This window comes from Euprymna scolopes, chromosome 34, assembly GCF_053919585.1.
Source record: "Euprymna scolopes isolate OS-2025 chromosome 34, ASM5391958v1, whole genome shotgun sequence".
NCBI lineage: Eukaryota > Metazoa > Mollusca > Cephalopoda > Sepiida > Sepiolidae > Euprymna > Euprymna scolopes.
This window is the reverse complement of record NC_136515.1, coordinates 35,886,775-35,901,841: the sequence shown is the minus strand read 5'-3', so window position 1 is coordinate 35,901,841 and position 15,067 is coordinate 35,886,775. Positions and strand designations below refer to the sequence as shown.

General features: G+C 31.9%; 1 protein-coding gene across 1 annotated transcript; it reads right to left on the bottom strand.

The window, feature by feature from the left end:
* Positions 1 to 10,416: 10,416 nt before the first annotated feature.
* Positions 10,417 to 14,740, bottom strand: LOC145259175 (uncharacterized). The gene is made up of 2 exons (XM_080116933.1): positions 14,391 to 14,740; positions 10,417 to 13,763 (listed from the first exon to the last, which is right to left on the bottom strand). The coding sequence occupies exon 2, from the start codon at positions 13,483 to 13,485 to the stop codon at positions 10,648 to 10,650; it is 2,838 nt and encodes a 945-aa protein (XP_079973059.1). The 5' UTR covers positions 13,486 to 13,763; positions 14,391 to 14,740; the 3' UTR covers positions 10,417 to 10,647.
* Between the last annotated feature and the right edge of the window lie 327 nt (positions 14,741 to 15,067).

Below are 15,067 nucleotides of genomic sequence, written 5' to 3'. Positions count from 1 at the left end.
GTTATAAAAAAATCCAATATTTTTTCTCAATAGTGGCATAGTTATAAAAAAAATCCAATATTTTTTCTCAATAGTGACATAGTTATAAAAAAATCCAATATTTTTTCTAAATAGTGACATAGTTATAAAAAAAATCCAATATTTTTTCTCAATAGTGACATAGTTATAAAACAATCCAATATTTTTTCTCAATAGTGACATAGTTATAAAAAAATCCAATATTTTTTCTCAATAGTGACATAGTTATAAAAAAACATCCAATATTCTTTCTCAATAGTGAAGTAGTTATTAAAAAAATCCAATATGTTTTCTCAATAGTGACATAGTTATAAAAAAACATTCCAATATTTTTTCTCAATAGTGAAGTAGTTATAAAAAAAAATCCAATATTTTTTCTCAATAGTGAAGTAGTTATAAAAAAAAATCCAATATTTTTTCTCAATAGTGACATAGTAATAAAAAAACATCCAATATTTTTTCTCAATAGTGAAGTAGTTATAAAAAAAAATCCAATATGTTTTCTCAATAGTGACATAGTTATAAAAAAAATCCAATATTTTTTCTCAATAGTGAAGTAGTTATGAAAAAATCCAATATTTTTTCTCAATAGTGACATAGTTATAAAAAAACATCCAATATGTTTTCTCAATAGTGACATAGTAATACAAAAACATCCAATATGTTTTCTCAATAGTGACATAGTTATAAAAAAACATCCAATATGTTTTCTCAATAGTGACATAGTTATAAAAAAACATCCAATATGTTTTCTCAATAGTGACATAGTTATAAAAAAAAATCCAATATGTTTTCTCAATAGTGACATAGTTATAAAAAAAAATCCAATATGTTTTCTCAATAGTGACATAGTTATAAAAAAAATCCAATATTTTTTCTCAATAGTGAAGTAGTTATGAAAAAATCCAATATTTTTTCTCAATAGTGACATAGTTATAAAAAAACATCCAATATTTTTTCTCAATAGTGACATAGTAATAAAAAAAAATCCAATATTTTTTCTCAATAGTGAAGTAGTTATGAAAAAAATCCAATATTTTTTCTCAATAGTGACATAGTTATAAAAAAAATCCAATATTTTTTCTGAATAGTGAAGTAGTTATAAAAAAAATCCAATATTTTTTCTCAATAGTGAAGTAGTTATAAAAAAAATCCAATATTTTTTCTCAATAGTGACATAGTTATAAAAAAAATCCAATATTTTTTCTCAATAGTGACATAGTTATAAAAAAACATCCAATATGTTTTCTCAATAGTGACATAGTTATAAAAAAACATCCAATATTTTTTCTCAATAGTAGCATAGTTATAAAAAAAATCCAATATTTTTTCTCAATAGTGACATAGTAATAAAAAAAATCCAATATTTTTTCTCAATAGTGACATAGTTATAAAAAAACATCCAATATTTTTTCTCAATAGTGACATAGTAATAAAAAAACATCCAATATGTTTTCTCAATAGTGACATAGTAATAAAAAAACATCCAATATTTTTTCTCAATAGTGGCATAGTTATAAAAAAAATCCAATATTTTTTCTCAATAGTGACATAGTTATAAAAAAACATCCAATATGTTTTCTCAATAGTGACATAGTAATAAAAAAACATCCAATATTTTTTCTCAATAGTGACATAGTAATAAAAAAAAATCCAATATTTTTTCTCAATAGTGACATAGTTATAAAAAAACATCCAATATGTTTTCTCAATAGTGACATTGTAATAAAAAAACATCCAATATGTTTTCTCAATAGTGACATAGTAATAAAAAAAAATCCAATATTTTTTCTCAATAGTGGCATAGTTATAAAAAAAATCCAATATTTTTTCTCAATAGTGACATAGTTATAAAAAAAATCCAATATTTTTTCTCAATAGTGACATAGTAATAAAAAAACATCCAATATTTTTTCTCAATAGTGACATAGTTATAAAAAAACATCCAATATTTTTTCTCAATAGTGAAGTGGTTATAAAAAAAAATCCAATATTTTTTCTCAATAGTGACATAGTAATAAAAAAACATCCAATATTTTTTCTCAATAGTGACATAGTTATAAAAAAACATCCAATATTTTTTCTCAATAGTGACATAGTTATAAAAAAACATCCAATATTTTTTCTCAATAGTGACATAGTAATAAAAAAAAATCCAATATTTTTTCTCAATAGTGGCATAGTTATAAAAAAAATCCAATATTTTTTCTCAATAGTGACATAGTTATAAAAAAAAATCCAATATTTTTTCTCAATAGTGACATAGTTATAAAAAAACATCCAATATTTTTTCTTAATAGTGACATAGTTATAAAAAAAATCCAATATTTTTTCTCAATAGTGACATAGTTATAAAAAAATCCAATATTTTTTCTCAATAGTGAAGTAGTTATAAAAAAATCCAATATTTTTTCTCAATAGTGACATAGTTATAAAAAACATCCAATATTTTTTCTCAATAGTGACATAGTTATAAAAAAACATCCAATATTTTTTCTCAATAGTGACATAGTTATAAAAAAACATCCAATATTTTTTCTCAATAGTGAAGTAGTTATAAAAAAACATCCAATATTTTTTCTCAATAGTGACATAGTTATAAAAAAACATCCAATATTTTTTCTCAATAGTGACATAGTTATAAAAAAACATCCAATATTTTTTCTCAATAGTGACATTGTTATAAAAAAACATCCAATATTTTTTCTCAATAGTGAAGTAGTTATAAAAAAAATCCAATATTTTTTCTCAATAGTGACATAGTTATAAAAAAAAACAATATTTTTTCTCAATAGTGACATAGTTATAAAAAAATCCAATATTTTTTCTCAATAGTGACATAGTTATAAAAAAAATCCAATATTTTTTCTAAATAGTGACATAGTTATAAAAAAAATCCAATATTTTTTCTCAATAGTGGCATAGTTATAAAAAAACATCCAATATTTTTTCTCAATAGTGACATAGTTATAAAAAAAATCCAATATTTTTTCTCAATAGTGACATAGTTATGAAAAAACATCCAATATTTTTCTCAATAGTGACATAGTTATAAAAAAAATCCAATATTTTTTCTCAATAGTGACATAGTTATAAAAAAACATCCAATATTTTTTCTCAATAGTGAAGTAGTTATAAAAAAATCCAATATTTTTTCTCAATAGTGACATAGTTATAAAAAACATCCAATATTTTTTCTCAATAGTGATATAGTTATAAAAAAACATCCAATATTGTTTCTCAATAGTGACATAGTTATAAAAAAAAACCAATATTTTTTCTCAATAGTGACATAGTTATAAAAAAAATCCAATATTTTTTCTCAATAGTGACATAGTTATAAAAAACATCCAATATTTTTTCTCAATAGTGAAGTAGTTATAAAAAAATCCAATATTTTTCTCAATAGTGAAGTAGTTATAAAAAAACATCCAATATTTTTTCTCAATAGTGAAGTAGTTATAAAAAACATCCAATATTTTTTCTCAATAGTGACATAGTTATAAAAAAATCCAATATTTTTTCTCAATAGTGACATAGTTATAAAAAAAATCCAATATTTTTTCTCAATAGTGACATAGTTATAAAAAAAAACAATATTTTTTCTCAATAGTGACATAGTTATCAAAAAAAATCCAATATTTTTTCTCAATAGTGACATAGTTATAAAAAACATCCAATATTTTTTCTCAATAGTGACATAGTTATAAAAAAATATCCAATATATTTTCTCAATAGTGAAGTAGTTATGAAAAAAATCCAATATTTTTTCTCAATAGTGAAGTAGTTATAAAAAAGATCCAATATTTTTTCTCAATAGTGACATAGTTATAAAAAAAATCCAATATTTTTTCTCAATAGTGACATAGTTATAAAAAAACATCCAATATTTTTTCTCAATAGTGACATAGTTATAAAAAAAATCCAATATTTTTTCTCAATAGTGACATAGTTATAAAAAAAAATCCAATATTTTTTCTCAATAGTGACATAGTTATAAAAAAACATCCAATATTTTTTCTCAATAGTGACATAGTTATAAAAAAACATCCAATATTTTTTCTCAATAGTGAAGTAGTTATAAAAAAACATCCAATATTTTTTCTCAATAGTGAAGTAGTTATAAAAAAACATCCAATATTTTTTCTCAATAGTGAAGTAGTTATAAAAAAACATCCAATATGTTTTCTCAATAGTGACATAGTTATAAAAAAACATCCAATATTTTTTCTCAATAGTGAAGTAGTTATGAAAAAACATCCAATATTTTTTCTCAATAGTTAAGTAGTTATAAAAAAACATCCAATATTTTTTCTCAATAGTGAAGTAGTTATAAAAAAAATCCAATATTTTTTCTCAATAGTGAAGTAGTTATAAAAAAAATCCAATATTTTTTCTCAATAGTGAAGTAGTTATAAAAAAAATCCAATATTTTTTCTCAATAGTGGCATAGTTATAAAAAACATCCAATATTTTTTCTCAATAGTGACATAGTTATAAAAAAATCCAATATTTTTTCTCAATAGTGACATAGTTATAAAAAAAATCCAATATTTTTTCTCAATAGTGACATAGTTATAAAAAAATCCAATATTTTTTCTAAATAGTGACATAGTAATAAAAAAAATCCAATATTTTTTCTCAATAGTGACATAGTTATAAAACAATCCAATATTTTTTCTCAATAGTGACATAGTTATAAAAAAATCTAATATTTTTTCTCAATAGTGACATAGTTATAAAAAAACATCCAATATTCTTTCTCAATAGTGAAGTAGTTATTAAAAAAATCCAATATGTTTTCTCAATAGTGACATAGTTATAAAAAAACATTCCAATATTTTTTCTCAATAGTGAAGTAGTTATAAAAAAAAATGCAATATTTTTTCTCAATAGTGAAGTAGTTATAAAAAAAAATCCAATATTTTTTCTCAATAGTGACATAGTAATAAAAAAACATCCAATATTTTTTCTCAATAGTGAAGTAGTTATAAAAAAAAATCCAATATGTTTTCTCAATAGTGACATAGTTATAAAAAAACATCCAATATTTTTTCTCAATAGTGAAGTAGTTATGAAAAAATCCAATATTTTTTCTCAATAGTGACATAGTTATAAAAAAACATCCAATATGTTTTCTCAATAGTGACATAGTAATACAAAAACATCCAATATGTTTTCTCAATAGTGACATAGTTATAAAAAAACATCCAATATGTTTTCTCAATAGTGACATAGTTATAAAAAAACATCCAATATGTTTTCTCAATAGTGACATAGTTATAAAAAAACATCCAATATGTTTTCTCAATAGTGACATAGTTATAAAAAAAAATCCAATATGTTTTCTCAATAGTGACATAGTTATAAAAAAACATCCAATATTTTGTCTCAATAGTGAAGTAGTTATGAAAAAATCCAATATTTTTTCTCAATAGTGACATAGTTATAAAACAACATCCAATATTTTTTCTCAATAGTGACATAGTAATAAAAAAAAATCCAATATTTTTTCTCAATAGTGAAGTAGTTATGAAAAAAATCCAATATTTTTTCTCAATAGTGACATAGTTATAAAAAAAATCCAATATTTTTTCTGAATAGTGAAGTAGTTATAAAAAAAATCCAATATTTTTTCTCAATAGTGACATAGTTATAAAAAAAATCCAATATTTTTTCTCAATAGTGACATAGTTATAAAAAAACATCCAATATGTTTTCTCAATAGTGACATAGTTATAAAAAAACATCCAATATTTTTTCTCAATAGTGGCATAGTTATAAAAAAAATCAAATATTTTTTCTCAATAGTGACATAGTAATAAAAAAAATCCAATATTTTTTCTCAATAGTGACATAGTTATAAAAAAACATCCAATACTTTTTTTCTCAATAGTGACATAGTAATAAAAAAACATCCAATATGTTTTCTCAATAGTGACATAGTAATAAAAAAACATCCAATATTTTTTCTCAATAGTGGCATAGTTATAAAAAAAATCCAATATTTTTTCTCAATAGTGACATAGTTATAAAAAAACATCCAATATGTTTTCTCAATAGTGACATAGTAATAAAAAAACATCCAATATTTTTTCTCAATAGTGACATAGTAATAAAAAAAAATCCAATATTTTTTCTCAATAGTGACATAGTTATAAAAAAACATCCAATATGTTTTCTCAATAGTGACATTGTAATAAAAAAACATCCAATATGTTTTCTCAATAGTGACATAGTAATAAAAAAATCCAATATTTTTTCTCAATAGTGGCATAGTTATAAAAAAAATCCAATATTTTTTCTCAATAGTGACATAGTTATAAAAAAAATCCAATATTTTTTCTCAATAGTGACATAGTAATAAAAAAACATCCAATATTTTTTCTCAATAGTGACATAGTTATAAAAAAACATCCAATATTTTTTCTCAATAGTGAAGTGGTTATAAAAAAAAATCCAATATTTTTTCTCAATAGTGACATAGTAATAAAAAAACATCCAATATTTTTTCTCAATAGTGACATAGTTATAAAAAAACATCCAATATTTTTTCTCAATAGTGACATAGTTATAAAAAAACATCCAATATTTTTTCTCAATAGTGACATAGTAATAAAAAAAAATCCAATATTTTTTCTCAATAGTGGCATAGTTATAAAAAAAATCCAATATTTTTTCTCAATAGTGACATAGTTATAAAAAAACATCCAATATGTTTTCTCAATAGTGACATAGTAATAAAAAAACATCCAAAATGTTTTCTCAATAGTGACATAGTAATAAAAAAAATCCAATATTTTTTCTCAATAGTGGCATAGTTATAAAAAAAATCCAATATTTTTTCTCAATAGTGACATAGTTATAAAAAAACATCCAATATGTTTTCTCAATAGTGACATAGTTATAAAAAAACATCCAATATGTTTTCTCAATAGTGACATAGTAATAAAAAAACATCCAATATGTTTTCTCAATAGTGACATAGTAATAAAAAAAAATCCAATATTTTTTCTCAATAGTGGCATAGTTATAAAAAAAATCCAATATTTTTTCTCAATAGTGACATAGTAATAAAAAAACATCCAATATTTTTTCTCAATAGTGACATAGTAATAAAAAAACATCCAATATGTTTTCTCAATAGTGACATAGTAATAAAAAAACATCCAATATTTTTTCTCAATAGTGACATAGTTATAAAAAAAATCCAATATTTTTTCTCAATAGTGAAGTAGTTATAAAAAAAAATCCAATATTTTTTCTCAATAGTGACATAGTTATAAAACAATCCAATATTTTTTCTCAATAGTGGCATAGTTATAAAACAATCCAATATTTTTTCTCAATAGTGACATAGTAATAAAAAAAATCCAATATTTTTTCTCAATAGTGACATAGTAATAAAAAAACATCCAATATGTTTTCTCAATAGTGACATAGTAATAAAAAAAATCCAATATTTTTTCTCAATAGTGACATAGTTATAAAAAAAATCCAATATTTTTTCTCAATAGTGAAGTAGTTATAAAAAAAAATCCAATATTTTTTCTCAATAGTGACATAGTTATAAAAAAACATCCAATATTTTTTCTCAATAGTGACATAGTTATAAAACAATCCAATATTTTTTCTCAATAGAGACATAGTAATAAAAAAAATCCAATATTTTTTCTCAATAGTGAAGTAGTTATGAAAAAATCCAATATTTTTTCTCAATAGTGACATAGTTATAAAAAAACATCCAATATTTTTCTCAATAGTGAAGTAGTTATTAAAAAAATCCAATATTTTTTCTCAATAGTTACATAGTTATAAAAAAATCCAATATTTTTTCTCAATAGTGACATAGTTATAAAAAAAATCCAATATTTTTTTCTCAATAGTGAAGTAGTTATGAAAAAATCCAATATTTTTTCTCAATAGTGACACAGTTATAAAAAAACATCCAATATTTTTTCTCAATAGTGACATTGTTCTGGAACTCGCGGCAGTTATTCCTCAGAATCTTGCTTTCAGGTACCTACAATACCGTATAGCAGTCAACTTTAGAAAGCGTGCGTTGATCAGACAGATAAACTCAAATCAACATAACGAAAACAACTGGTACGTTGAAAACGTTTTATTAATTAGGTAAAAAATCTGAAACAAAAACAAAACAAATAGTTAAAAGGAGAAAACATAATTAAACAAAAGGAAATAATACATGAAAATAATTATGTTTTGGACAGGCTTCCAAATTAACAGATTCTTGGATATCTTAGATCAAGAAGGGAAGAAATAAGAAAGAAAACTATATATGAAAAAACTCGCACAGAGATGAATGAGAACGAGGCCCGAGGCACCGGTGCTCTTAAAGCGTGTGTCCCTTGTTAAAAAGGGCCCGGTCTGAAGACAGAACACTCCCCGTCCAATTGTTATTTATGCAATTGCACTAATAATACACCATCAATGTGCAGGCAAGGGCTCCATTGGAATCCCCCGGTCTTTTAATCGGTCTTGGAAGGATTTGTTTTGACATCGTAGAAGGTCAAGTTCTTCTCCTAGATCACAGGGGGGAAGCCTTGCCTGTAGGGTTTTAATTTCATACTTTAACTTTTCAATTTCGGCCTTTTGTCCTTCTGTGATACGGACCAGTTCAGAGACCCGCCCATCTTCGACCTTTTCCTCTCGCTCGAAATTGGTGAGTAATGCAGCATCGTAGGCCATGGCACCAGCTGGTGCCGACGTCGTCTTTGGTAATGATTGGTCTTTGGTTACACTTTGTGGGTTGTGAGCTTTTTTCATGGGTTGAATCTTCGTTCCATGTGACACATTTTTATTGGATGCACTGCTTTTGTCTAAATTCTTGGTGCTAGACACTTTCTGGATGGTGCTGTTTGTAGAACCTTTTAAAACCTCTGACGGTTTTGTAAAGACGACATTTTTGTCTTTTTCCTTCAGAACCTCTTCGTTATTAGTTTTTATGGAATCCGTCTTTGTACTAGTGGTACTGGTAGTAAACACCCTGAAAACCTGTGCCGGAGTCACGGAGACGTCAGGAAGAAGAGCGCTAGGATACAGGGTGGGGTCACTCGACGGGAAAACCACATACGCTCTGCCAACCTTGATTGAGTGTAACGAGATCCCAGACGACCGGTCTGAGATACCGACACCCGACGTGGTGCGGAAACTGCCTCACTTAGCGGTCATCGCAGACGAGGTGCCTGCCCTGGATCCGGACGCACCCATCTTGCTACTTCTGGGACGCGACGTCATTGACGCCCACAAGGTCAGGAGAACGATCAACGGTCCGCGCGGTGCCCCCTATGCCCAGAAACTGGATCTAGGATGGAGCGTGGTGGGCGAAATTTGTCCTGAAAGAACGATAAACAAGAAAAAGGTTGGTCAGAGACCGGGTTTCACGAAGAAGCAGAACAATGTTGGACAACCACGGTCTGTCAATTCTGCAGCCGATACTGTGGGTCCAATGCGATCAAAATCTGAAAATTCTGGCCTCAGCACCAGTTCAACTTCGACAGCAGACCAGAAGCCAACAGGGACTCCATTTGGGGAGCAATATCTCAGTAAAAGTCATGAAAATCTTGCCGTGCGTCAGAAGAAACTCTCTCTACTGACAGATAAATCCAAGTTGAATACTAATACGGCTGCGACTACCAATACTACTACTACTGCAATTACTACCAGTACCACTAGTACAAAGACGGATTCCATAAAAACTAATAACGAAGAGGTTCTGAAGGAAAAAGACAAAAATGTCGTCTTTACAAAACCGTCAGAGGTTTTAAAAGGTTCTACAAACAGCACCATCCAGAAAGTGTCTAGCACCAAGAATTTAGACAAAAGCAGTGCATCCAATAAAAATGTGTCACATGGAACGAAGATTCAACCCATGAAAAAAGCTCACAACCCACAAAGTGTAACCAAAGACCAATCATTACCAAAGACGACGTCGGCACCAGCTGGTGCCATGGCCTACGATGCTGCATTACTCACCAATTTCGAGCGAGAGGAAAAGGTCGAAGATGGGCGGGTCTCTGAACTGGTCCGTATCACAGAAGGACAAAAGGCCGAAATTGAAAAGTTAAAGTATGAAATTAAAACCCTACAGGCAAGGCTTCCCCCCTGTGATCTAGGAGAAGAACTTGACCTTCTACGATGTCAAAACAAATCCTTCCAAGACCGATTAAAAGACCGGGGGATTCCAATGGAGCCCTTGCCTGCACATTGATGGTGTATTATTAGTGCAATTGCATAAATAACAATTGGACGGGGAGTGTTCTGTCTTCAGACCGGGCCCTTTTTAACAAGGGACACACGCTTTAAGAGCACCGGTGCCTCGGGCCTCGTTCTCATTCATCTCTGTGCGAGTTTTTTCATATATAGTTTTTCTTTTCTTTTTTCATTTGGAATGCCTAAACGGGTAAGTTTTCCATTAAAGAAAGATCAAGAAGGGAAGAAATAAGAAAGAAAACTATATATGAAAAAACTCGCACAGAGATGAATGAGAACGAGGCCCGAGGCACCGGTGCTCTTAAAGCGTGTGTCCCTTGTTAAAAAGGGCCCGGTCTGAAGACAGAACACTCCCCGTCCAATTGTTATTTATGCAATTGCACTAATAATACACCATCAATGTGCAGGCAAGGGCTCCATTGGAATCCCCCGGTCTTTTAATCGGTCTTGGAAGGATTTGTTTTGACATCGTAGAAGGTCAAGTTCTTCTCCTAGATCACAGGGGGGAAGCCTTGCCTGTAGGGTTTTAATTTCATACTTTAACTTTTCAATTTCGGCCTTTTGTCCTTCTGTGATACGGACCAGTTCAGAGACCCGCCCATCTTCGACCTTTTCCTCTCGCTCGAAATTGGTGAGTAATGCAGCATCGTAGGCCATGGCACCAGCTGGTGCCGACGTCGTCTTTGGTAATGATTGGTCTTTGGTTACACTTTGTGGGTTGTGAGCTTTTTTCATGGGTTGAATCTTCGTTCCATGTGACACATTTTTATTGGATGCACTGCTTTTGTCTAAATTCTTGGTGCTAGACACTTTCTGGATGGTGCTGTTTGTAGAACCTTTTAAAACCTCTGACGGTTTTGTAAAGACGACATTTTTGTCTTTTTCCTTCAGAACCTCTTCGTTATTAGTTTTTATGGAATCCGTCTTTGTACTAGTGGTACTGGTAGTAATTGCAGTAGTAGTAGTATTGGTAGTCGCAGCCGTATTAGTATTCAACTTGGATTTATCTGTCAGTAGAGAGAGTTTCTTCTGACGCACGGCAAGATTTTCATGACTTTTACTGAGATATTGCTCCCCAAATGGAGTCCCTGTTGGCTTCTGGTCTGCTGTCGAAGTTGAACTGGTGCTGAGGCCAGAATTTTCAGATTTTGATCGCATTGGACCCACAGTATCGGCTGCAGAATTGACAGACCGTGGTTGTCCAACATTGTTCTGCTTCTTCGTGAAACCCGGTCTCTGACCAACCTTTTTCTTGTTTATCGTTCTTTCAGGACAAATTTCGCCCACCACGCTCCATCCTAGATCCAGTTTCTGGGCATAGGGGGCACCGCGCGGACCGTTGATCGTTCTCCTGACCTTGTGGGCGTCAATGACGTCGCGTCCCAGAAGTAGCAAGATGGGTGCGTCCGGATCCAGGGCAGGCACCTCGTCTGCGATGACCGCTAAGTGAGGCAGTTTCCGCACCACGTCGGGTGTCGGTATCTCAGACCGGTCGTCTGGGATCTCGTTACACTCAATCAAGGTTGGCAGAGCGTATGTGGTTTTCCCGTCGAGTGACCCCACCCTGTATCCTAGCGCTCTTCTTCCTGACGTCTCCGTGACTCCGGCACAGGTTTTCAGGGTGTATGCTGAGGTAGGGCCCCGGATGTTGAAGAAGTCGAAGAACTCCGAGCGAGCCAGGGATTTGTTGCTGTGCTCGTCGATCACGGCATATGCTTTAAGTGACTTTTCTTGTTCACTAGTATATATGTTCACCAAGCAAATCTTGGAGCATGATCGTCCATTTAGGCTGTCTCCACAGATTTGTAAACAATTGGTCGAGACATCCTCCTTCTCCCCGCCGTGCAACGGCATGGGTTTGGCATTGGTTAGTTGGGGTGTCGGGTGTGAATGCATCGAGCTTTCGTGGCTGTCGCTGCCACATTCTGTGCATTGTAGGATGGCCTTGCATTCCTTCGCCCTGTGGTCCGTGGTGGAACAGCATCGGAGACACATCCCATTTTGCCTAAGGATGTCTTTCCTTTCGGACAAGGGTTTTTTCCTAAATGCCCAGCATTTTCGGAGAGGATGAGGTGTGTTGTGGATGGGGCATAGTCGGCTGCAGTCCTCTGCTTTAACTTCGATCTTATGGACGGAGACCTCACCGCGACTCGTCCTTTCGTGCCCTTTAGGGGATTGACTGTCCATTGTCCGATAGAAGCTGGGGTCATTTCGGTCATCTGCCTGCTGTTCGATGAAACCAACAAAAACGGAGAAAGGGGGGAAGGACACTTGGTGTTGTCGTTTGTATTTCGCACCGTATGATGCCCACTTGTCCCCTATAGAAGGTGGGAGCTTTTCCACTACTTGCCGGATGCCGCGGGCAGTGTCCAAGGTGGCGAGGCCGGGTATGTCCCCTTCGTCCTTCAGAGCTTGAACCTCTGCAAGAAGATCGCTTAGGTCTCTGAGTTTTGAGTAGTCCCTTGTGATCTTAGGGAACACCTCGAGTCTCTTGAAAATAGAGTCCTCGATGACTTCAACGGCTCCGTAGCATTTGTCGAGCCTCCTCCATATCTCATACAGTCCCTTTTCAGGCCGGTTGAAGTGAGCAGTTCTTAGTCTGTTGGCTTGGTCTGAAGAGTGTCTGCCGAGCCACTTCACCAGCATATCCATCTCCTCCCGAGGAGAAAGTCTCAATCCCGAGATAGTGTTCAGGAACGACGCTTTCCAGACCCTATAGTCTTTAGGTTGGTCTGAGAATCTTGATAGACTCGAGGAGAGCATTTCCCGGCGGGCCATATATAATAAAAGGTCGTGTGGAGGGTCCAAGGTTTGGTCAGGTGGAGGTCGGATGTGCTGATCGGCAGGGGGAACGACTGGTGTCTCCGACTGTTTTAGGGACCTCTGGCTGATGACATAGTCGGTAGTACGTTTTAATGCGTCGAGAGGTGGTTGGTCGAGCATGGGGTTGGCTCTGTGGTGACGAGAGGAGATGACTGAGCTTTCATCTCTGCTGGAGCAGGTGGCTGTGAGGGCCACTTCTTTGCGCGCTTTTATTTTTTTTAACTTTGTTTTTAGCTCTACCTCTTTCTGTAGAGCGTTAATCCTCAACATTTCAAGCTCCTGTTCCAGGTCGGCTTCGCTGTCGATAAGGGCGAGATGAGCTTTAGCTGCTTCTGCTCTGGCCCGAGCTGAAGTAGACTTGGTTGAGGCTGAAACTTTCGACCGCGTGCGGTATGATGCGGCGGAGGACATCTTGCAATTGGTAATGTATCCGAGTGTAACGCAGCTGAGGATTTCTGTTGCTGCGCTAAATATTTTCCACTTGGACTGGGTAATCCGTTCAGCTACCAGAGATTTTTTACTGTTCTGGAACTCGCGGCAGTTATTCCTCAGAATCTTGCTTTCAGGTACCTACAATACCGTATAGCAGTCAACTTTAGAAAGCGTGCGTTGATCAGACAGATAAACTCAAATCAACATAACGAAAACAACTGGTACGTTGAAAACGTTTTATTAATTAGGTAAAAAATCTGAAACAAAAACAAAACAAATAGTTAAAAGGAGAAAACATAATTAAACAAAAGGAAATAATACATGAAAATAATTATGTTTTGGACAGGCTTCCAAATTAACAGATTCTTGGATATCTTATCCTTTTCAATCAACTGTTAGGTGAAAGTCCGTAACAGTTGGAAAAGTGTCTTTTCTTCATTAAATTGTTAGGTGAAAGTCCGTAACAGTTAGAAAAGTGTCTTTTCTTTTTATTATTATTAAATCGTTAGGTGAAAGTATGGAGTGGTTAGAAAATGTCTTTTCTCCATTAAATTGTTAGGTGAAAGTCCGTAACAGTTAGAAAAGTGTCTTTTCTTTTTCTTATTATTAAATCGTTAGGTGAAAGTATGGAACGGTTATGTCTCCTTTTTACAAAGGTTGTTATTCTAGTGCGGTGCATAAACTACCCAACGCCCATGAAATAAAAATCATAGAAGTCTGAGAAAAGATATAAGTTCTGTGCGAGCGAAGAAGGAAATAATTAGAATTTCTACAAATTAAGTGTGGAAGTCACACACTAGATTAAATAAACAGAAACAGGGGTTCAAGTTCTTCGTAGAAGAAATAGCTAGGTAAAGGAATAATAGGATGTATACTAAACGTACCTCATGGCTTAAACGGGGAAAGCCCAGTTCATGGAGTCGAGCAAAGTCAGTCTGCGTAGTTTTGAATTCCGCGGTGAAAAGGAGGGAGGAGGGACAGAATCGCAGAACGAGACTAAAACGAGATCCCGTGGATAGCGACATGACATTTTTTTTTTTTCTTTTTTCATTTGGAATGCCTAAACGGGTAAGTTTTCCATTAAAGAAAGATCAAGAAGGGAAGAAATAAGAAAGAAAACTATATATGAAAAAACTCGCACAGAGATGAATGAGAACGAGGCCCGAGGCACCGGTGCTCTTAAAGCGTGTGTCCCTTGTTAAAAAGGGCCCGGTCTGAAGACAGAACAGACATAGTTATAAAAAAATCCAATATTTTTTCTCAATAGTGACATAGTTATAAAAAAATCCAATATTTTTTCTCAATAGTGACATAGTTATGAAAAAACATCCAATATTTTTTCTCAATAGTGAAGTAGTTATAAAAAAAATCCAATATTTTTTCTCAATAGTGAAATAGTTATAAAAAAAATCCAATATTCTTTCTCAATAGTGAAGTAGTTATAAAAAAAATCCAATATTTTTTCTCAATGGTTACAGTTATAAAAAAAAATCCAATATTTTTTCTCAATAGTGAAGTAGTTATAAAACAAATCCAATATTTTTTCTCAATAGTGACATAG